A 24,130-nucleotide genomic window follows, 5' to 3' on the forward strand; every position below is an offset into this window, starting at 1 on the left:
TAGAATAAAATAAAATATTTTTCATTGCAATCATCATATGTGGATATTTAATTTGACTGAATTTTCTAAATAACTGTATGTTATGTTTTATAATATTCATTTATATAATTAAATTTGCATATATTAGTAGTAACTATTTTTCATTATTATCAGAATTTTTCAGAAATGTAAAAAGTTACGGATATTACGTATTGAAATTCATAAAATACATAATGAACCAGAATTTACCATTTGCAATCCAATGCTGAAATTAACATTCATAGTTTCAATGATTATTTGTTCATGCTTTTCATTCTTTGTGTATATATGTATATATGTATGCTCCATTCCAGAATTATTCTTGCTATATTTGCATTCATAATTTGAAAAATAGCTTATTGTTATCAATAAAATTTAAAAAATTTTTTCTTGTTCTAGAGCAGATATTGAATTTGTATTGTAACAGTCCTCTTTATCTAAATGTCTATTCTTTTTCTTTCTTATTTGAAATATTGATAATTCAGCCATTTATTTATGTATATTTATTCTGTTTATCAGGATATATTTTTTTTTTTATTTGTTAACTCTCTTGACAATCAGTATTATTATTTCTTTTTTTTCTTTTTAAAGTATTTTAATTAAATAAATTCATTATTCTTTTGTACAGTTATGAATAGATTTTAATAATGATATATGTTGTTCTATATCACAATAAAAACTTGAATAAAAACTATTTTTTATTCTTTGTGATCTAATCTAAATACATATATATAGGTTTTTCCTCTTATAAAATCTAGTTCATTTTGTCATTATTATTAATTTTTCATTAATATTTCATGTAATTAGTATACGAGCAAATATTTGACTAAAAGAGAATATCTTGCAAATTTATGAAGTCAGAAAAATCAGTAATACGCAAAATATAATTTACAGTTTTTTATTGTTTTTCTTCTATTTTCTTATTTTAATTTTATTCTAATTTAAATATGCTATATTTGTTAGTATACAGTATGTTTTATTATTATGAAGATGACGATGTATATTTTAAAATTTATTTAATTGTATTTATTAAAGAATAAATACTAAATTAGATTAATTTTTGAAATATTAAATCAATAAATAAGAATTGTTGATAAAGAAAATTCTTCGAGAATAATAAAATATATACCGTATTTTACAGACTATAAGGCGCTACAGACTATAAGACGCACCTTAAATTTTATAGGTATTTTTTTTAAAAAATTGCTTAAGATGCTACGGACTATAAGATGCACCTGAATTTTGGAGGCAATTTTTCGAAGAAAAAAGAGCGTCTTACAGTCCGTAAAATACGGTATTGATGGTTAAATTAATATGCCTCAGTGTCCTTATTTTATTATAATATAATTTACGTCTACTAGTACGTATTTTTTCTACTATCAGGACTTACATAATTTTGTGTTAAAAGCCAGTATAATAAGTCCTGATAATAGAAAAAATGCGTACTAGTAGATGTAAATTATATTATATATTAATGGCTTTATAAGTTTTATTTTCTAGGATGAGACATTTATTTTTTGAAAATATTTTTAAAAATCCACAGAAACCAGTAATGGAACAATTAATTGAAAAAATATTTTGAACTTCTAAATTCTTATCTTTATTATATTCGTTATACATAAATATTATATTACAAAATATATATTTTATATGTTGTGATAAGAAAACTATCTGATTAATGTTTTAGAAAATATTAATTTTAAAACAAATCATTTTAATATTGTAATAGGCTCAGATGTCAAGACAGAGAGATAATCTTCCTGAATTGAAAAGACATTCTTCCGATTCTGGAACACCATTGAAAAAAACTCCTAGTGTTGAAAGAGTGAGTTCTCACAATTGTCTTGCAAAGCTAATTGTATTTTGATATTTTATTCAATCTTTGTTCAAATTTTTCATTCTTGAAAGTGAAAAGAATATACACAATATATACTAGTAACTATTAACACTGTATTGTCATCTGTAATTTTTTAAATTTAAAAATTATTTATAAATCTATATTTTAAAATATAATTTATTACTTTAGTTTTGATGTGATAATAATCAACAAAATGAGAACTTATTATATTTTAATTTCTGTTTAGTCCAAGATAAATTTATTTATTATAAAACTACAAATACATCTATTTATAAATAAATCTAAGAATTGATTTGTTGTTGTTATATATTCATGCTAAATATTATATAAATCTCTAATATTTTCTTTTGAATTTGATTTTAATTTTAGCAATTATCTACTCCTTCATTTATTAAAATGAGAACTGACAGGTCACGACCAATAAAACGCAGAGGCCATTCAAGATTACACCGATCAATCAGTCAGCCATTAGATTTGGAAAAAGTAGGACTTAATACTAGAACTATAGGTATGTTTATGTAATGAAATATATAAAATAATCTTATTAATAGATGATATTTAGTATTAGTATAGTAATATTTATTTGTACCAAAAGTTATTGTTTTTATATAATGAATCCTCTAATTAGGAAATTCCTCTAATTAGGAAAATAATTAAAATACAAATTACAAGATCAAATAACTAAATGCTTTTGTTCATGGTAAATAATTTTTATTCAGAGTCTAGTTTATTTGCAATTTTCTCATCAATTTAAACAGAGAATATAAGAAAAAACAAAAATCTTAAATTCCAATTAAAACTTTCTCATTTGCTGTTTTTCTAGACATTAAAGATTAATTAATTAATTATTTGAAGTTTTTCACTCTTAAAATATATTTACTAGAAAGTATAAGTTTTTCCATTTTCTGATTTTAATACAAAAACTATTCTTGCATAAGAAACAAAGGTTATATTTTCCTTTATAATGAACATTTCAGAATTGAAATTCAAGAAGAGTATTGCTAGTGGAAATTTTTTATGAGATGTTTGTTCTGTATTAAATCAGCAAAAGATTGATGATACTCATTGAATGCTATTTATTATTTTTAGGAAATATTTTCTATATTTATTCCTTATCATCATCTTTAATAATTGTTGTATAATTTTTCCATTTCATATTTTAAATCAAATACAGCCCATAAAGTTACAGGTTAATTAAGTTAACATATCTGTATTCATCTTAATAACTTAAAAAGTTCAAAATATAATAATTTTTTTTTTTTTGGTTCAAAATTATTTAATGTTATAAAAGTGATTGTAAATTGGAAATGTTTTATGTTAATTTAAATAAAATTTTATAAGATGAATATGATATGCCATTGTTTTTGATACTGCAGTGCTTTTAATATTGATTAAAATGAATATTAGTTCTAATAAATTTAAATATGAAAGAATGAATAAAATTCACTGTCAACTTTTGAAATATTATGTTAAAATATTATTTTTGTTAAATCATTTAAGTAACTATTTTATATTTAAATTATAATTAGTAAAAATTAGTTTAAAATTTTTAAAATACTCATGAAATTCATCTTCAACTGTCTAAATTTTCTGCATATGTGTATATTTTTCTTATAATTTCAATGATTTGACCAGAAAGATAATTATTTTATATGCATGAAGTTACAATATTTTAAACTATTCTATTGTTTATTTCGGAAAGTAATCAAACCAAACTTTTTTAACATTTCTTATTCAAACAGAAATATGCACTCATAGGATTATACAAAAATTCAACCTTTGAATTAATGTAATACTACTACTGCTTTTTTATTTTCATAATTACTATTAAATTAATATTGAGACTTTTTTGACTTTTGAAAAAATTTTGAGACTCTTGTTCTGATTTTTCTGTAGTTGGATTCTCTGATCATGAAGGATCACGTGATATCAGCACTGCATCTTCAGAAGATGATTTCTCATCAGACGGAGAAGACTCTCACATATCCTCCAGAAATCAAACATTATTTAGAGAAGTAAGGCATTTTAATATAATAAAAAATAATATTTAATGTAAATTTTAAAAATAGCTTTGCAAGGAAAAATAAATAATCATTTATTTATTTGTTAGTTTAGTGATGATGGTATAACATATGCTGAAGCTTTATGGGATCATGTTACAATTGATGCTGAAGAATTAGCATTCCAGGCAGGCGAAGTTATTGAAGTTACAGATTCTAGTGATAAAGATTGGTGGTGGGGATCTATTGGGACTAGAAGTGGTTGGTTTCCAGCAGCATTTGTGAGGGTAAGTAAATAAATATTATGATATGTATTAAAATTAGATATTTACTTTATTATTATTTTTTATATGATTAATAGTTTTATCACTCAGAAAATATTCCAATAGAATAAATGGTCTGGTTTAGATACTATTAATCAATTTTAAATTCTTCATTTATGATGATCAAAAGAGTTTAATTAATAATGCTTATAACTAAAGTTGCTGAATATAATTACAGTAATTATAATCACATGCAACTATTTGAATAGTTATTTTAAATTTCATTTTGATTAATTTATGAGATTTCTTTCACTTCTTCAAAAACCGATTGTATATAATGAAAAAAGCACATAAATATACCCAAAACCAGTAAAATTATTTAATGATAAGAATGCTTTTACCTGTTACTCAAAAACTTCATCAGGTACTCATTAATATATGCCTGTTGTTGTTTGTGAGTAATATGTGAAAATGTTTGTATCATTAAATTATTTTACTGATTTTGGGTGTATTTGTGTTTTTTTCATTATGAGATTTCTATGTATATGTTACAGTCAAAACCCGTTTTTAGTTAGAACGCGTTTTAACTAGTTGAAACTAGTTTATACTGGATGTGTTTGTTAAAACCCGTTTTGTGTAGTTAAAACTAGAATTTACTGCTAGTCAAAAATGAATTTGAGTTAAAACTAGTTTTAACTAGACAAAATGGGTTTTAACAAAGACATTCAGTATAAACTAGTTTCAACTAGTTAAAACACTTTCTAACTAAAAACAGGTTTTGACTGTAACATATATATAATAAAACTTACCTAAACTAGAACCTGAATAAAACAGAAACCTACCTAAATAGAAAAATTTTTTTAGAATGGAGCCATTTTCTAGGTTAAATCTTATTATAAGCCAGAAACCTGTCCAACGGAAGATTTTTGGGTACCAAAGAATGTAACTTAATATGGATAAGCAGAAAGTTAAGATTCCACTTGTAGACAAATAAGGAAAATTGCCTCCAAATGTAATGACCATCATGGGCAAAAAACTTTATTCCAAGAACAATTTCAAACTTTGTCAGAAAAACAAAGGTCACACGACAAGGGACATATAAACACAGAATCTTTTTGTTAATATTAGTCTTTGTTGGAATTAGTGAGGGTGCAGAATTGAATACTTGTAAGAATCTAGAATTTTCAAGTATTAAATGAATTTCCAAGAACATGGTTCTCAATAACGAACAACAAAGTCTCATCATTTTCATGAATAAGCAGTAACACAGTGCTGCCAATTTGTCTTGTACAGAGTAGTTAGAAACTAAATAGTACAGAGTATTCAAAAACATGTTGATTAATATGTTGCTTAATTACAGAAATTGACTTAAATGATTAATTTAGGGTATTAAAATATATTGAAGCCAGATCACAGATCTTAGGGAACTTTGTCTCTGTAATCTGGTTATCCAATATTACTGTAATGCAATTAAAATTTCTAATTGGAGAGTGGAACATTAGTTTTTGGTATTCAAATTAGCTTGTTTGCTGTCATATTAGCTCAAGGATCATATCAAAGAGGTATTCTAATACCTAGCACAAGTTCTTGGGAACACTGAGAACTTTTTTAATCGAATAGTTCTCAATTTTTGCATTCAAACATTCCCATCTTTAGTTGGAATCACTTTAGATTTATTTGGATTAAGCCTAGTAATAAATTTTTTACTTATGCAAAAGTGATTTTTACTATAAAAATGAATGTAACCATATGACATTTATCTGTGTAGTTTAAAGATTTAAAAAAAACTGAACAAATAAAATAAAATATTAAAATCTGTTCAAAATGGAAACCTGCCAAAATGGAAAAAATACTTCAGGACTGTGCGATTCGAAATTAAAATAATAAAATAAGTCAGTGATATTTTTATATTAAACTTTAAACTTTGTTAGATGGAGAAAACCTAGAAATTTATTTCAGCTTTCAGAGAATTTAAATATTGTTATCTCTGTTAAAACTTCTTATATTATTCAATTGTCAAATTTTTAATAATTTAATATTTGAAAATTTGCATAATGTTTAAATGGGACAATAATCATTTTAAAATGAAAAATGTTACTAAATTATTGAATAAATACAAAAACAAATGAATTCAAATTTTGATTTGAATTCATTTGTTTGTATTTGTAGAAATCATCTTTGATTTCTACAAATATGATTTTAAAGATTGAAAGTGAAAATAAAGATTATAGTTTATGGTACTTTTTCTTTTATCGGATAAATGTATGTAGCAATTGTATTAAAGTAATAGTAATTTCCATACAATTCTTAAAGAAGTAAATATACTATATTATATTTTCCATTATATGCATTATATACATGGCAGAACTCTAGAGTTCCATATACAATATTTATTATAGAAATTAATTTCTGAAAGTCTTATCGAAATATTTGTCACAAATTATATGGATTATTATTAGAGTAATATAAACAAAATAGTGATAATTTTATTTAGTTTATTAACAAGGTTTAACTATAAAATATAATCCTGATTCAAAAATTAAAAGTGAAAATAATTTAATATAGAAATTTTGAGGAAAATTTTTTAATGCAAATATTGGCATTACTCTTTAGGATGATCTAAAAGTGGAAGATCTTAATAAAAACAAGTCAATATAAAAGAAAACTACAAAAATTTTAAATGTGCAACATAATAACTATTAAGAAAAAACCTAACATATGCATAGGTTAATGTTTTATTTGAAATTATTAGTTTTTAAATGTATAATGATTATATATAAGTTGTTTGTATAGGTTAAATGTATGTGTAAAATTTAAAAGTACAAAGTTAAAAGTTTTTTAGAGTTTGAGCTTCAGGTTATATGTTCCCAACCCATTTGAACTGCAGATATAGTTGTAGTTGATGGCATTTTTTGAAAACATCCTTTCTAGAATTAAACAATAAGAAACTATAGAAGATTTTTAAAAATTATTTTAATTGTAGCATGTGAATAGCAGTAATATGAAATGAATGAAATTTATATCTACTTAATTATTATCTGAAAAACATCACTGTTTTAGATGTTATGTCAATAATGTATTCATTTAGGTAGAAAAAAATTTTTAGTTTAAAAATATTTTCAGAAGAATTATAATTTAAATTTTAAAAATCCGAGAAGAAAATTAATTGCTTGTCGTTAAAGAAATGATGAAAGTATTTGAATATATGAAGAACATTAATTTCTATTTAAAAAAAGAGACATTATTCTGGTTATTTTTAAATTTGGTTACTGGTCTTCTCCATTTAACTTTTTTATTTCCTGTTAATTTTTCAAAAATTTAATGAAATTAAAAAGAAATGAAGTGATTTTAACAATTGTTTGAAACTGCTAAGAAAGGGTTCAGTAAACTCTATTTGTTTTCTTTTGACATTCATTTGTTTATTTTATATACCAATAGTCATAATAAATTACAAAACATATATATAGTTTTTGACAGTTATATAAAATTTTAAGATTAGTTTATATAATTTTGTAATGAAAATATTGATATTGTTATATTATGATATAATATCTATTTTTCCTTCAACAGTTAAGGGTAAATCAAGAAGACACAGTAGAGGATTGTATAAGCAAAATGAATAATGGAACTTTAATGCAACAAGTGCCACGAAAAATGAGTGTTAGTTTACTAAGTAATGAACAAGTCAGAGCCAATGTTGTAAAGGAAATTGTTAGCACAGAAAAAGATTTTGTACAGCATCTTAAAGATGTTGTAGAGGTAATTGTGAATTTTAAATTTAACATTATATTTAAATTGTGTATATTTTCTTTCTTACTAATTTGATTAAATTGAAATTTTCATTAGGGTTATCTGAGACAAGTCCGCCGTCGATCAGACATGTTTTCAGATGAATGTATTGCAACCATCTTTGGTAATATAGAAGAAGTATATCATTTTCAAAGTGGTTTTCTTAAACATCTTGAATCTTGTATTGATATGGAACGACCTCATCTTAGTCAAATAGGAAACTGCTTTCTCAAACATGTGAGTTCATATTATTAAGAAATTATTCACTTAAACTTACTTGCTAAAAATTAAAATTTTGAATTGAATTTCCTAAGGCTAATAGTCTGTAATAAAATGAATTAATATAATATTTTATTCAAAGATATCATACTGGATTATCATTTTTATAAAAGACATGATACATTTAAGTCTACAGATTCTACAGATATGATTCTTAAATAATAATTTATTTAATGTTGTTTATTTAAATAATTTAGCTATAATAATTCATAAAAAATATCTAAGGAAGCAAATAAAGTAATTTTTTTTTTTTTACAGAAAGATGAATTTGAAATTTATTCAGAATATTGCAATAATCATCCTTTAGCTGTTAGTGAATTGCAAGAATTATATGCAGATTCAAAATATATTCATTTTTTTGAAGTATGTAAAATTTAAAATTATATCTGCTTATTATTATTTTGTATTAAATTTATTATTTTAATGATATAATAAAATAAAAAAATTAGAATTAAAAAAAATTATTTAAGATAAATTAATAAATTATTTTGAATTACATATAACTGAGTAACTTAGAAATATCCAAAATAGAGTATAAAAATTTTGTCATAGGATGTTTTATATTTAAAAGCAGATAGACGAGGATTTTTTTTTTTTTAAACATTCTTTACATTCACAACATGCATTCACAACATGCAAACCTTATATAAAGAGATTGCCCGTCACAGAGGTGACAGGTTAGCTTATAGGCATGCCCCTACAGTTTATAACATCCTTAGAAACGGAAAGGACAACACCGACATGCGTAGGGTCCCTGGCATTTATAAAATTACGCCGAGAGATAATAGATTCCAGCATGATCTTGAGTACGTCGGCGCCACCACACGATCTCTCAAAGTAAGGCTGGCTGAACACAAGTATGACATCACTAAAGGAAAATACAACACCGCTCTTGCCAGGTATGCCGCTGACAACAACATACAAGTCCATCTAGACCAAGCTTTTATAATAAGACGTGCTAAACATGACGACCACATAAGGACACTGGAAACTCTCGAAATATTTAAATCCGTAAAGAGCAGTCGTTGCATTAATTTCAAAGAGGAAGACAAGTATCTTATGCATGGTAATCATTATACCTTAGGGAGCAATCGAATTAAATTGTTTTGAACATTTTTAAATTCGATTTAAGCCATTTAAAATATTTTAAAGGATGTTTTATATTTTAGAAAAAACCATGAAATTAATAATGGAATCATAAAAAGTTAATTTCAGATTATGTAAATAGCTTTCTTTCATTGTATTTATTGAGAGATCACATAGAATTAGTCAGTTGAAAATTATGCAAGTTCTTCAGATTACATTTCAGATTACATTTCAGATTCATTCAGATTAATTTGGAATATTTTGAGATGCATGTTTCTTAAAGCAAACAATATATATATAAAAGAGTAGTATGTCAATATAAGTTATGATATATATATAATTCATAAGTTATATTGACAAATACAATGTATTTTGACATGTATACTTTCTATAAAATGCATGTGATTGGTGGTTGAATTATTCAGAATTCTATTAAATGATACATATTTAATGAATACTATGAATACATATACGTTAGTAAAAATAAATAAATAAATAATTTATTCTTATAAAATATTTTCATTGATTTCACTTAAACTCAATATTAACTCATAATTAAAATTTCAATTGACTTAATTAATTTAAATATTTTTTGAAGATAGTTTTTTAATTATAATTTTATCTAGCTTTTATCAAATAGATTTATTTCTGTATAGTTTCTTTATCAATTGCAAATAATAATTTTAAAGGATACCAGATTATGAAAAATAAATAAAATTCATAATTCATTTTAAAACAGCTTCAATAAATTATGTCAATTAATTCACTTCCAACAACAATAGTAATTGCACTGTTTAAAAGTAATTAAATTCTTATCCAAAATAAAGTATGAATACGTATTTTAAAAATTATAGTTTCTAGATAAAATAGTTATTGACCAAATGAAATTACGTTTTAATATCTTATTAAACAGACTGGCTATTACAATCTATAATGTCTTTGAAAGAAAAATTATTATTTTATATGGTAAAGAAATATAATACTTACTTTAATTTAAAAGGGATTAAAATATCAATGTCTATCTGGATAAATTCATAGAGATGGTTCTTATATAAAAGTCTGATTGGGATATATTGATACTTATCATAATTTCATTTAAAATTTTAATGTTACAGTTTCATTTTTTTATTTAAAGAAATGATATTTTATCAATTTGTAATGTACTTTAAGTAAACATCATAATTTTTCTTCTGTATTTGGCATTATTCCAAATTCGGCCTTGAATTGAAATGATTTTAATAAAACTCATTTAAATAATGTTTACTTAGAAAACATTGACATTTACCAAGTTATGCTTGATTTCTAATTTTATTTTTTTGATTTTATTGGTGGTTTAATCAAATATATTGTCATTTAACTAGAATTGATGTGAAATCTTTTTATGAATTGCATTTTACTTCTTAGATAAATAATAATTAAATAACAGTAATAATTAGATAAATTGAAGAATATGTAAAGAGACTTGGAAAATTTACTAGTAATTTGTTTCATGCATTAAAAACACTATCTTTTAATGTAAATTATTTGTCTTTTTTGAGAAATTTCAAGCTAATATAAGAATGGTACCTATAAGAAAGAAGAAAACTAAATTCTTAAATCTTATAAAATGAACCTAGATCAATTTTTTTAATAAAAGTAAATAACACACAAAAATGTTATATGAAGTAATAATAGAAGTAAGATTTATAAAAAAAAAAGCAGTAGTAATGAGTTTATAAAATGAAAGTTAAATAAATAATAAATAAAATTTTAGATTTATCAACAAACCTATAAAGCAATATTTTGATAAAAATGTTAATTTCTACAGAATATCAGTAATTTTCAACAGTAATATTTTATATTGGTGCTTAATAATGAGATAGAAAATAAATTTTTGTAATAAATAGATTCACAAATAAAGTATTAGTGAATTTAATTAATTTTATTACTGTATATAACTTAATGCGAGCTTTATATAAAATCAGGATAATTATTATAAATACATTCGACTTTTTCATCTTTCTATCATAAAAAATAAAATTTTTCCAAGAAAAGATAAGCATACTATATTTGAAATGAGTTACATGGCACATTTCAAATATAATTTAAAATTATAACTTGAGGATGATTCATTAAGCAGAATGAAAACATTGTTTTTAATATAAGTTTTTATGCTGATAAGGCGTAGATTTTGTGTGTTTTTACTACTACAGTGAATAGTATATTTTTCCAGTTTTTGTGTTATGTAAATAACAAAAATGTATTTTAAATGTGGGGATGTAAATTATGTAAACAAAACATGATAGAATTTTGAATTATTGTTTCTTAGACATAATCGATATCTTAGTTTTAGATTCGTCTCTATTTTTGGAATGAAATTTAATTTGAATTTTAAATTCACATGAATATCTAGTTCTTAATAATTTTAAAACTTTTGGATTATACTATATTTTTATAATTAAAGATTTACATCCTTTTCTATACAGATCAAATAGATGAAAAATTTCATTCCATTCTAAATTTTTACTTTTCATTAAAAAAAATACTGTAATGGAAACATGAATATGATATTTTGCAAAATAATAAAGAAACAATTAGGTGGCTTAAATTATCTGTTATTGACTAACTCTGCTTGATACGGAAGCTATTTATAGTCTTAAGTAATAATATCTGGCTTATTTAACTATTCAACAATTCTATTTTACATCTCTTATTTATGCATTGAGAATAACAGAATTATTGAATTATTCATAGGAATGAAATTTCTGTAATTACATAAAAACAAAAACTAGAACAAGTTTTGTTTTAATTTATGATAAATAATTTATTTATAAATATAATGGTTGATTGACAAGTAATGTCTCCATTTTTATAAAATTAGTTGGGAAGAGGTAGAATAATCTGACCAGTTTTAAAATATAGAACAAAATTATTTATTTTAATCATACATATTCATTTTCCAACATAATAATGACCATTTAAAATGATAAATTTTTCAAAACTTTTAAATTTTAGAACAACTAAAATGCTGATGATGCTAAACCTGGGTTGTAAAGATGGTTCAGAATAACCTATAACTTCACATTCTTAAGCGTCTTAGCTGTTTCTTTGGTGTAATGCAAATCGTGTATTGTCTTGCCTACCAATCTTAATCTTAAATGTGGGCAAAGTTTCACAATACTTCACCAAATTGATTTTGCTTTTTCCCTTGAGCACAACCTTCCAACACTAAAAATTCAGTCACTGATTGTTACTTTGCATGATATGAAGAAAATAATTTCATCTTTAAACATAACTGTTAAGCAGTGACATGATGCAACAAACTGAGGTTTTTACACCATACAGACTAGAGACGTGTCTACTAAAAATAGTTTCTGTGCTCTGTGTTTCTAACTCAACACTTTGTCGAATATTGTTGTAAGAGACCTTACTTATCAATAAACACTCATATCTTGTGTTTAAATTAATTTAGTTCCTTAAATTCATTTCTAAAGCTCTTTAAATGGCCTGTCTGTTTTTTAATCAAAAATATACATTTTTATATAAATATAATTTGGATTAATAAAATTTATAAAAATTTGTGTGTATAAATTTTGACATTTTTGAAAGAACATTAACATAAAGATAAAAAATTAAATGACATTTTAATAAAAATGAAACTTCCTGATGGGTTAGAAATTAAATATAAAAGTTTTTTAGCTTCGGCATTTGTGTTTTACATATTAAATATCAGAAATATATATTTGTTTATTGTTAAAAATATTATGATGATGGGAGAATTTATTTAAAAGTTATAAGTTAAATATTTGTATTAAACAATTTAACTTTACTTACTCCTAGTAAGTAGTAATCCAATATTATTTTGAATTACCAAATTTTAATATAAGTTATTTATTCAAAGTATTTCTATATTTAGGCATGTAGGCTATTACAAGAAATGATAGATATCTCATTAGATGGTTTCTTATTAACACCAGTTCAGAAGATTTGTAAATATCCATTGCAATTAGCTGAATTGTTGAAGTATACCAAAACGGATCATCCTGATTTTCAGCCTGTAACAAAAGCATTAGCAGCAATGAGAGAAGTAGCTCAATTGGTTAATGAAAGGAAAAGGAGGATGGAATGTTTAGAAAGATTAACAGAATGGCAGCAATCAATTGATGGTTGGGAGGTTAGTTATTTTTTATACATACATTAATTTTGAATCAGTATTTACTGTTCATAGATGTAATGTATGATGAACATAATATAACTTATATTAGTGAGTATTTTAAGTAAGTAGATAATTAGATAATTACATTAAAATAGATAAAATTAAATTAAACATTTTTTCTAGTATATTATGTTTAAATAAAAGTATATTTTCTTAATTGTACATACATTCAAAAAGTTCAAATACATATATATATATATATTTGAATTTTATGTTTTTTAAAGAATCAATTCATTAAAAATAAAAAATATTTTTGATATTGATGAAAGTCATTTGCAGCTTTTTTTTGAACTGTCATAATAGTTATTAGCATGCCTTTCCTAATTTTCCAATTAAGACAATTACAGTAATTATTTGAAAGATGATTGAATGTAATCAATATATTTTAAAGTTAATTATTGATTACGTTTTTTATTAAAAGCTGTAAGTTTTGTATAAGTGATAATTACAAGTGACTGATTATTCATTTATAAAAATTTTTAAAATGCAAACAAAATTAAAGTTAATAGCATAGTCTAATAACTATTGCCATTTATAAGTTATATGTTACATAGGATTTATAAATGTATTAAATAAAAATTTAAAGTTTCTGTTTTTTGGTTTTATGCTATTTTTAAGATGATTAAATCATTTTAAAGTTATGCAAATAATTCTTTAGATGAATCACTCATTTTGTTTTGGTAAACTAGAAAATATGTTTTGGAAGGTAGGGCTGGACTGGCAATTCTGACAGATACCAGAGAGGCTGATGTCCTCCAGGACTAGTTAACATAATGCTGGAGTTATACAAGAATATAATAAAATTCCTGAAGCCTGATATCTTGTTATTCAATCAAACTATCACCGTAATTAATTGGGCTGTAAATTTGCTATTATTAATGATTGGATATTAAGTAATTTGGTATCAGAGGTAGACATTAGGTGCCATCTCTTATCTAAACTAATAATTATAATTTTTAATAATTTAGAACTGTCTGGAAGAAAAAGTGCACTGCAGTGTAAGCAGAAGTTGCGGGTTCAAGTCCTGCTCCGGGCTAGTTCTTTTCTTCTAAACGGTTTTAAATTATTTAATAAATTATTAAAAATTATAATTATTAATTTAGATAAGAGGTGCCATTTAACGTCTACCTCTATTACCAAATTAGTTAATATCTAATCATTAATAATAGAAAGTTTATAGACCTATTAATTATGGCGATCATTTAGTTGAGTTATACAAGAAATGCATAATTTAGAAACCCATCAGAAATGTCTTTTTATATAAAAATTTTAAACATAATATTAACAGAAGCCATTAATAATGATGATAATATTGTATTTAAATTAACCTAAATTACTTAGTTTTATTTTTTCCTTTAATTAAATAGGGTGTTTTAGAGAATCAGCTTTTAATACAATGCCTGGGCCAAATTTTGTTTCCACTATGGTCCTGTTAGAAGGTGCAAAGGTGCTTTAGTTTTGAACATAAATAGTAACGTGAAGAATGAAGATCTTTCATAAGATTCAAATAATTTATGGCCTTATATTGTTTAATTCTTATGTTTTTCAAAGTTTATATTGTTATCATAGCAACTGAGTTAATTCATGATTATATAAAAACTACAACAGCACACTGGAACAATATATATAGAATCTCACCTAAACACAAAATTTCCAGCAATGAAACACTTAAATTCAGTACTCAAACATATTTGTCCACTCCTTTATTGGCCTTCTTCAGGATTTGAAACTTTTCAAACTTAGAATGCAGCTACATTATAAATAGAACAGCTGTTTTTGTTTTACATTTCCTGAAGAAGGTCGATAAAGGAGCGACTGAAAGTGTTTGAATACTGAGTTTGAGTGTTTTGTTGTTGGAAATTTTGTGTTTAGGTGAGATTCTATATTCATGATTATAATTTTTAAAATAATTTTTAATGAGAGAAATTAAATAAAATAAAATTTGGAATTTATTACACATACATTTTATCAAAATATGAAATTTTCTCTGAAGATATGATATATGTCAATATTTGAAGAAACTTTTTTTAAAAAAAATAAGCTGTTAAATTATGAAGATAAAATCTTGAAAGTTTAATCTGCAGTATTTTAGTTACATTGCAAAAGTTCTTGATGATTCAAGATAATTTAATTTTATCATATTTAGTTAGTTATAAACTAATTAAAAATATACATATTTTAATGAATAATTATTATGTATCTAATGCTGATTATGCAAGAATATAATTATTCATATTCATACTTTTAGGGACCAGATTTATTAGACACCAGTTCCATGTTACTTCATTCGGGTGAAGTAACTCGTGCTCCTTCAACTTGGTCTCGTGATCTCATTCATCTGTTTTTATTTGATCATCTAATTATTTATTGTAAAAAGGTAAATTTATATTTTAATTGAACGAATTTTTAAATTAGAAATTATATCATATTAATTATATATTACTATTACTTTTATAGGATTTATTAAAACGTAACACTTATGTTTATAAGGGAAGAATAGATTTAGATGATAGTTGTGTAATTGATTTGGAAGATGGAAAAGGTACAATTTGAATATTATTTTTTTTTTGTTATTAGAAATACTTAAATGACATTTATTAATTTAAAGACAAGTTGTTTCAGATTAGCTACATTTTATGTTAATATATTTTAGATTTGCAGTTTGGTGTAACAGTGAAAAATGCATGGAAAGTGTATTGTGCAACACGTGAAAAATGGTTTTTATTTTATACAAAGACTCCTAGTGAAAAAGAACAATGGTTACAATCATTTAAAGAAGAAAGAAAAAGGGTGAAGGAAGACAAATTACAAGGTATGTAATATACATTTAATCTAAATTATAAAGATATTAGTTTAGTTTTTACATAAGCAGGATTCCTACCTACCTGGAAAATCAGGGATTTTCATTAGTGTTCAGAAGAAATCACAGAAAGTCAGGAAATTTGTCAAAAAGTCAGGAAAAGTGAAGGAATTTCCCTCCTTGGCTGCCTTGTTGATTTCTTTGCCTACAATATGGTTGACCAAATATAACTGTCTGCAAGCAGCAAGAAATAATGTGGTGCAATGCAAATTATGAAAAGGGTGCAGAATATTTTCAGGATTCAAAATTTCTCCCAAACATACACAAACTTCCCCAAAAATTATTGCAAACAAAATAAAGCCATAATTTATGAATCAATTAATAATTATTATGACATAGTTTGGAAAATTTTAAATTAAATAGGCCTACCAAACAATTTTTCATGCAACACTAAAGTGATAAGTTAACATAAAAATATTTTAGATTAAAAGAACTCTAACAATCCATTATAATCCAGCTTCTATTTTCAACTAGAAGAATACTTTAAGCATGTGTCATCGACGTCATAGCATAGCATATACAATTATAAACTTGATGCAATACATTGATTAATAGAAATAAAATTGAAGTCAGTGCCATTATCAATTATTTTTAATTTTAGCACGGATAGTAATTAATGAACTTTTTGACATCCAAAAATGCAAAATTTATTGAAAACAAGTCACTAAAATATACCTTCCTATTGGCTCTATTAAAACAGAAGCAGTCACTAGTTATGTTGTAAGACATACTCTCATTACCAATTTCTTTTGTTTTGTTGTAAATTCTACAATGTTTTGGGAATACCAAATATAAAATATCATTAGTTTCTAGTAAGTTAACTTAGTATCTCTCCAATATTGTAATGTCATGTCTTATGAGATGCTTGTGAATCCAGGCCCAGGAAAGTAAAATACACAGCACAAAAATTCAGTCCTATAAACTTAGATTCTCCTTTACATTTCTTTTAATAGCTTTTGCATGATGTTTTGTTCTTTCAGTTGACTTTGTATGCATTTGAAAATTATATAAGAAATTTTATAGGCTTGTCTTATTACACTAAAACTATTACAGGATAAAAAAATGAAACAATAATCTCCATGATTAAAAAATAATAATAATAAACCAAAATAATCCCTGCTTTTTATCTGGATACTGAATTGTTTTTAAGAAATGCATTTTCATCAAAACTTTGTTTTTGTATCAAAGGTTTCAGATCTCAGCAGCATTTAATTTTTTGAGAATTTTCAAATTATGTAAAATACTTGATGAAATGGAGTTGAAAAAGAACTCAATACAGTTTACTTATTCCAATAATAACAATGATTCTTAGACAAAAATGAAATATTATTAAATGAAGTATAATTGTCATGTATAATATATCTGAAAAAAATATTATAATAATTTTAATTTTGTCATTTTTGTGTAAGTAGGAGGTAAATAAGGGCAATGGGATAAGTATATTAGCAAATAATAATCTTATGAGGTCTTAAGACCCCATTACATCAACACAAGGTTAAAATATTTTATTTTAATGAATGTAATATAGAAGAAAATCCAAATGTTTTTGTATTTGATTAATAAACATAATAATTCTGTTTTTATATATTATAGAAAAGTAGCTTTATAAAATGTGGCATATTAAGATTTAATAAATGACAAATGTTAACCATTCAGCAATTTATTTGTTGATTTAATTTTTAATAATAATAGCAATTGTCATATGAAATCAAGAAGTAGATAAGTAATTTAATGTGACTGCTTGAAATTTGAAAAGTATTAGGCTGTATTATTCATATACTCCAAAAACAAAAACATTTTATAATTTCTAATCTATGAAAAATATATCGCAGAGTTAAGCTATTTGTAATGTAAAAACATTATATGAGAAAATATCTCATATAATGTTTTTACATTACAAATGCTTTGTTTCAATAATTAAAAAAAAAATTATAGAAATTTAACGTTATCTTTGAAAAAGACTAAATTAATTGTAAACCTTTGTTTTTTGACAGGAAAGATGAAGATAAAACTGTATTAAATAATTTATTAAAGTTAGGTAATTTGAAATGATAATACCATATAAATGCAAACTGAAACATGTTTTTAAGTACTATTTTATTTGCAAAAATCTAGAATTAATTATAACCTTTTACAATGGATTTTTGAATAAAATTTAAAAAGAAATTTCATTTGAAAATAACTTGTATTGTGTTTCGATGTATAGAATTGAATTCAATATCAGGTTTCTAAAGAGTAGAAATAGCAAATAAGAAAAATATTACTCACTTATTATAATATATATGAATAATAAATGATTGCTTTGTTAGTTTTGAAGTTCTGAAATTATAATAAATATTTTATTATAACCTAATATTTTTAGGTTATGTTGTTACTGAAGAAGCAAAAAAGGCAGCAAGGTTAGCAGTTATAAATAAATTTAAACCAAAAAGACCAAGAGGTAAGTCCACAAATAATAATAATAATAATAATGATGCTATTTTTAATATATTAATGTAAACTTTATTTATATATTTAAAAAAATTATTTATTTTAAAATTATATTAATAATCAAATTAATAGTCACAGTATATTATAATACTAATTTAATAAAAATGAAGTAAAATTATTAAAATATTTCATATTAAGAAATGTTTTAATTTTAAGCATATATAATGCTGTAAAAATTGTTCTGTTCATGTTAAAGAAAACTACTTGAATTAAAAAAAAACCTGTTGTTTTTATTTGATGAACAAGTTTACATTTGAATTATTTTTATGCTCCTGTATTGTCTGCCTTAAGTTAAATTTAATTGACTAGATTATATTTAAAATTGTATAAAAAATGATTTTCTCAAGGAAGTACTTACAAATTTAACAGGAACACTTTCAAAACAAAAATACAATTCTATAGAATTGTTTCTTTTTTTAATTTTTGTAATGACTTGAAAGTGCTTTCATGAGAAATTTTTTGATGTGTTACTCTATTACATAATGCAGCAGTTGATTTGTAATTAACGACCATATTGCAGCTGTATACAAAGTGTTTAAGTGCATAAAATAGTTTATCATGTGATTGTTTTTTAGTTGCATTTAAGAACATTCCTATGAATTAGTATTTCAGTTTAATTTTTATATCATAATTTGAATAACAAAAGACTTATTTTTACAGCTAAATTAGTAAAAGGTTCACGTCCTCATCCAGATACAGCAGTTGCAGAACTTTTGTTAGATCCACCAGAGCCAAAATCTAGAACGGGTAGTTTGCCATCCAATCTTCATCCCAGCGTGGCAGTATCAGCCAGTGCCAGACACGGACTACCAAAAAAGAAAGGATCGGGCTGGTTTCACTTTGGAAGCAGCAAGAAGCCAAAAAAATGATTCATAATGGTTACTGTAATATTTAAAAATCATCTCATTCAGTTAAAGGACTGCACCAGTGTGCAGTCTGCCATTTTTGTCTTCCTTATTGTCCTCATGGACACTTCATGAATATCGAATGTGGTGTTTTAACCACTTGCGGGTGAAATATATTTGTATATATTGTGAAATATGTACAGTTAAAGTAACTAAATGTAAAGGATAGGTCATTTTGAAATTTAATTTTGGTTTTGTAACATGTACTCTAAAATAAGATGTATAGAAAATATTTTGTTGCCATTTATTTACTAATCATTAGTAAATACATTATAAAAAATAGGCAGTGAATTTTTGACCTAGCATTTTTCTACTTAGTTTGTAGTATTATTATTTTAAATTTGCAGCACCATTTACATAACATTTTCTATATTAATTTTTGTATATTGTTAGTATCGAAAAATGTTAGTTCACAATTTCACTGTTTCATTTTAAATTATTTACTATTGTATATATCATTTTACCATCAGGAAAAGCTTTGTTCAATAGATTAGTTAAAAATCCAATTATTAGGTATAGGTCAAAAGTAATAATAAAATAATTATTCAATTTGAACATTGGTAAACATTTATCACATATTAGACAAGACTTAAAACAATTCAATTTATGGAATTATAAAATAAAAATTGGTGAATCACTGCCAAAACTAACAGCAGCAACATATAAAAACTCATGTTTCAAATAATTGAATTCTGTGTATAAAAGAAAATCTTAAATTTAATAAAAAATTTTTAAATACTATGCTAAAATTTTATTTATTTTTATAAGATTATTAATCCAATAAAATAATAAAATTAAAATATACCAAATAAGTAATGTATACGGTATATGCAATCCAAGGCAAAGTAACATTTAAAATTGGATTTAGCATGTTTCAGAAATAATCCTTCAAGTACAAAAATTTTTAAAATTTAATTAATAATTTTTTTAGTAAATATAAAGTTTTTATGTCAGTGTTCTGGAACAGCAATATTATGTACTGTAGATATTTTATCATAAAACATTGAGTTTTCATTCTATTATTGTTTAGATAAAAAAATTATCTTTACTTCACTAATGAAATATGGTTTAAAAATGTTAAAGTATACTTAACTACATTAAATATAAATCTTCGTTGTTATTTATCTAAAATAGCCAGTTTTCTAATATACTGTATTTCACTAATGCAATTGCTTTGATGGCCTATTCTAGAGGTGGTCAAGGTGGCAGCCTACCGATCTGGGTGCTCTGGGTACCCAGGTTCGAATCCAAACGGGTCGATAAATCCCCAGGAAGTTTTTGGGGGTAGTCTGTTCAGATTAGGGTTTCAAACGGGATCCCTGCTGTTTTTTTAACCTGGGAAATCCTGCAAATTTCTTAAAAGTTCACTTTTTTTTTGGTGTGTGTGTTAAAGTTGAGCAAATTTTGCAAATAGAAAGTATAATTAACCACAAACTGTCAGAATACATTTGTATTTATTAATTTTAAGCCTGCTTATTAGTTTTTTAAATTTTTGCTTGTTATGACATCCCACAGATTGTTAATAATCAACATGTATTTGTGGCAGGACTCTGAAAATTCTTTACTTGTCAGAACCTGTAATATCTTGAATAATTGCGCCGATGCCGTCTTAATTTTAACTATACCCAGTAGCTTCAATAACTGCATTATGCCAGGTTGTACAAATTGGGCAAGGATAGAAATGAGTACGAAGTCTGCAAGTATGAAGTTTTTCTTCATAAACCTGATTATTAAAGCTAAACCAATTGCAAAATTATCGGGCTATAAGCTTGATACCGGTATTAAAGCAGCCGAGGTAGACAAATCAAGAATACTTGAGAGCAAAAGAAGTACTGCAACGCATCTCGAAAACGAACTAGAAATCTTCCAGGTTACGGGTGAAAAAACACGTAACATTTGTCTTCCCTTAAATGCATTACAGACGATTCCACCCACATCCATCGAATTGGAAAGGGCATTTTTAGTAGCGGGACTTTTCATTATTAAAATAATAACCAGATTGTGTGACAGGAGTATTGACCATCTTTGGTTTTCAAAATCTTAATACAAAATAGTATTGTAAATTTTTATGTTTTATTTAAATAACGAAAATTACCTTCTAAGTTAGAAGTTTGATCTAAGTTCATTTTTTCTTTAAATTTTCAACTCAATTTACAGGAATATTTTTGAAAGCAGTTTCCAGCAAATTTTAATAAGTTTTTTCTATTTGTGAAGATTTCTACGTAATTCAAAGGTAATTGTAATATATGTTTTACACTGTATTATTAATATTATGATTTTGGAGGTTGCAGAACATATAATTATTTTTCATTTTTTAAAAGTAATTTAATATCATTCGATTTCAAGATATTTTTTATATTTTAAAAATAATTAATTATATCCCGGGAAACAGGTCACTTTTTTCCGGAATCCCGGGACAAGCAAAAGACCGGGAAATGAGAAACCCTAGTTCGGATATGTCAGGGCCCGTCCCTCACCACCCGGCCGAACCTATAATGGGCTTGCTAAAAGAGGCCTGACCCATTCATCCCACTAGATGGCGGGAATATTTTTGGTTTTTGTCGAGAGTTGGCAACACCAAGAAAAAGGAGTTGTTAAGTTCCAAAAGCGCGGGAACACAGCGGAATGCTCTTATAACCGAATTAATGTAAATAGTTGATTTTTGTTTTGTGTGAATAAAATCTAAAGACAGATTTAGTGGACTTTCATTGCTTGGATATACGACAGGGAACCTGGCGTACGAACAAGACGGGTCAGGTGAGAGTTACGAAAATTAATTATTACACGAGACTAGGATGGGCCTGACGAACAAGGCCCGTGCCCACCAGTGGCCGAACGGTTTCGTCCCCGCACTTGCGTCGACTAGACCCTGAACACTGAGAGTTCGGTCCTGGATTCGCGCCTCGCTCGGACGGGTTGGCCACGTGGAGTTTTCCAGGTTTTCTCCACGTCTGTAACGACTAAATAGGGGCCAGTTTCCCTTAAAAAGACCTCCCGGAAGGCATCCCCCTAGGCAAATCGTCCAAGTGTTGCGTTGCCATAACTAACCAAACAAACTAACTAAAAGAGGCCCTCTTAGTGCCCACAGGGCAGAAAGAGTTTAAAAACAGAATGCAATTACTTTGTGAATTCCGTCGTTTTTTAAGACGAGCCAGTGTGCCCGGAGTCTAATTATTACTTTTTCATTATCAGTGTGGCACGAGATAGATATGTGCCATCTGCTAAATATGCCACTATTGTCATCTTTCTGCCAAGCTGCCAAACAGTAGCGTTGCTTTCACTATAAACAGCGATTAATGCAAACTGCAACCGAAAGCTGTGAAATTCTTATTTGATTTAAGGTAAATAATGTTGCAACGTACTTAAATTACATTTATTGTTGTAATAATGGAAACATTTGTAATTGAACTATCATCAAAATCGAAACTATCACAAATCGTTCAGCTGACTACGAATAATACTATTGCATGAGCAAGTTCAGAGGGAGTTACTATCGTTAATGAGCCCACGGATATCAAGAATTCGGAGAAGACACAATTTGACATAAATTCATGTTTCTCTAAAAAAATAAAAATGACAGAAATTTCTAATAAATGATTTTAAAATATAAATGGTTTGAATATTCAAAAAACATGAATGCTATCTTATTTATTACTATTAAAAATAAAGGCTTGTTTCTGCTTGTTCTGGATTTTCTTAAAAGCAATTCTAGAAATAATTATGCCTGCAGATAAAATTTTGCAGTCAGGAATCCAGTCTTACTTGTTAGAGAGTCACTAAAAGTTATAAAAAGTATCGAGGAAATATTGAAGAAAAGTAAATCCGATATTGAGGAAGTATTAAATACAATGGTACCTCATTCTTCGAACGACTCTAACTTCGAACACTAAATACGACAAAATTTTGCCTCGAAGCTCGAACTACAAATCCAATCTGTTACGCATGCAAATCGTCTCTCGCTGTTGCTCTTGCATTACCTCGTATATTTTCCGAACTTTTTCGCTTCATTTTTGGTGTGTTTGGGTACTCTATTGTGTGTTATTCGTTGATTTTTAACAATTCCTGCAATTTTTCTTGTGTCATCTTCACGTTGGGCGATGGCTACTGGGTTATGGCGCCCCGTAGTAGTAGTGATGTGCGATGGACCTGCTATGTGACGTGGTTTTTTTTAAAACTCTTTCCGTTATGTGGGCATTAAGAGGGCCTCTTTTAGTAAGCCCATTATGGGTTCGGTCAGTCTCACAATGGGGCGAAGTGGTTACATAGAGATAAAAACTAACTTATTAAATATTCGTTTTGGAAGCTGCAAATTTATTAAATTTATAAATTTAATTGAATAGGTAATTGTTTGAAATTTATATAAAATCGATAGAATTCCTTAAAAAAT

General features: G+C 25.5%; 1 protein-coding gene across 6 annotated transcripts in view; it reads left to right on the plus strand.

Moving 5' to 3' along the window:
• Positions 1 to 20,484, plus strand: part of LOC136979026 (spermatogenesis-associated protein 13-like) — a 42,626-nt gene extending 22,142 nt beyond the window's left edge. For all 6 annotated transcript variants that reach the window (XM_067274911.1, XM_067274906.1, XM_067274924.1 and 3 more), the window contains exons 4-16: positions 1,748 to 1,843; positions 2,246 to 2,384; positions 3,773 to 3,891; positions 3,987 to 4,163; positions 7,710 to 7,898; positions 7,986 to 8,165; positions 8,466 to 8,570; positions 13,189 to 13,446; positions 15,737 to 15,865; positions 15,946 to 16,030; positions 16,142 to 16,300; positions 18,711 to 18,788; positions 19,499 to 20,484. In XM_067274911.1, the coding sequence (XP_067131012.1) occupies positions 1,748 to 1,843; positions 2,246 to 2,384; positions 3,773 to 3,891; positions 3,987 to 4,163; positions 7,710 to 7,898; positions 7,986 to 8,165; positions 8,466 to 8,570; positions 13,189 to 13,446; positions 15,737 to 15,865; positions 15,946 to 16,030; positions 16,142 to 16,300; positions 18,711 to 18,788; positions 19,499 to 19,707 (1,923 nt within the window). In that variant the 3' untranslated portion in view covers positions 19,708 to 20,484. The remainder of the gene's footprint in view (positions 1 to 1,747; positions 1,844 to 2,245; positions 2,385 to 3,772; positions 3,892 to 3,986; positions 4,164 to 7,709; positions 7,899 to 7,985; positions 8,166 to 8,465; positions 8,571 to 13,188; positions 13,447 to 15,736; positions 15,866 to 15,945; positions 16,031 to 16,141; positions 16,301 to 18,710; positions 18,789 to 19,498) is intronic.
• The last annotated feature ends 3,646 nt before the right edge of the window (positions 20,485 to 24,130 follow it).

Source organism: Centruroides vittatus, unplaced genomic scaffold (genome assembly GCF_030686945.1).
Source record: "Centruroides vittatus isolate TY-2023 unplaced genomic scaffold, ASM3068694v2 contig_1154, whole genome shotgun sequence".
Lineage (NCBI taxonomy): Eukaryota > Metazoa > Arthropoda > Arachnida > Scorpiones > Buthidae > Centruroides > Centruroides vittatus.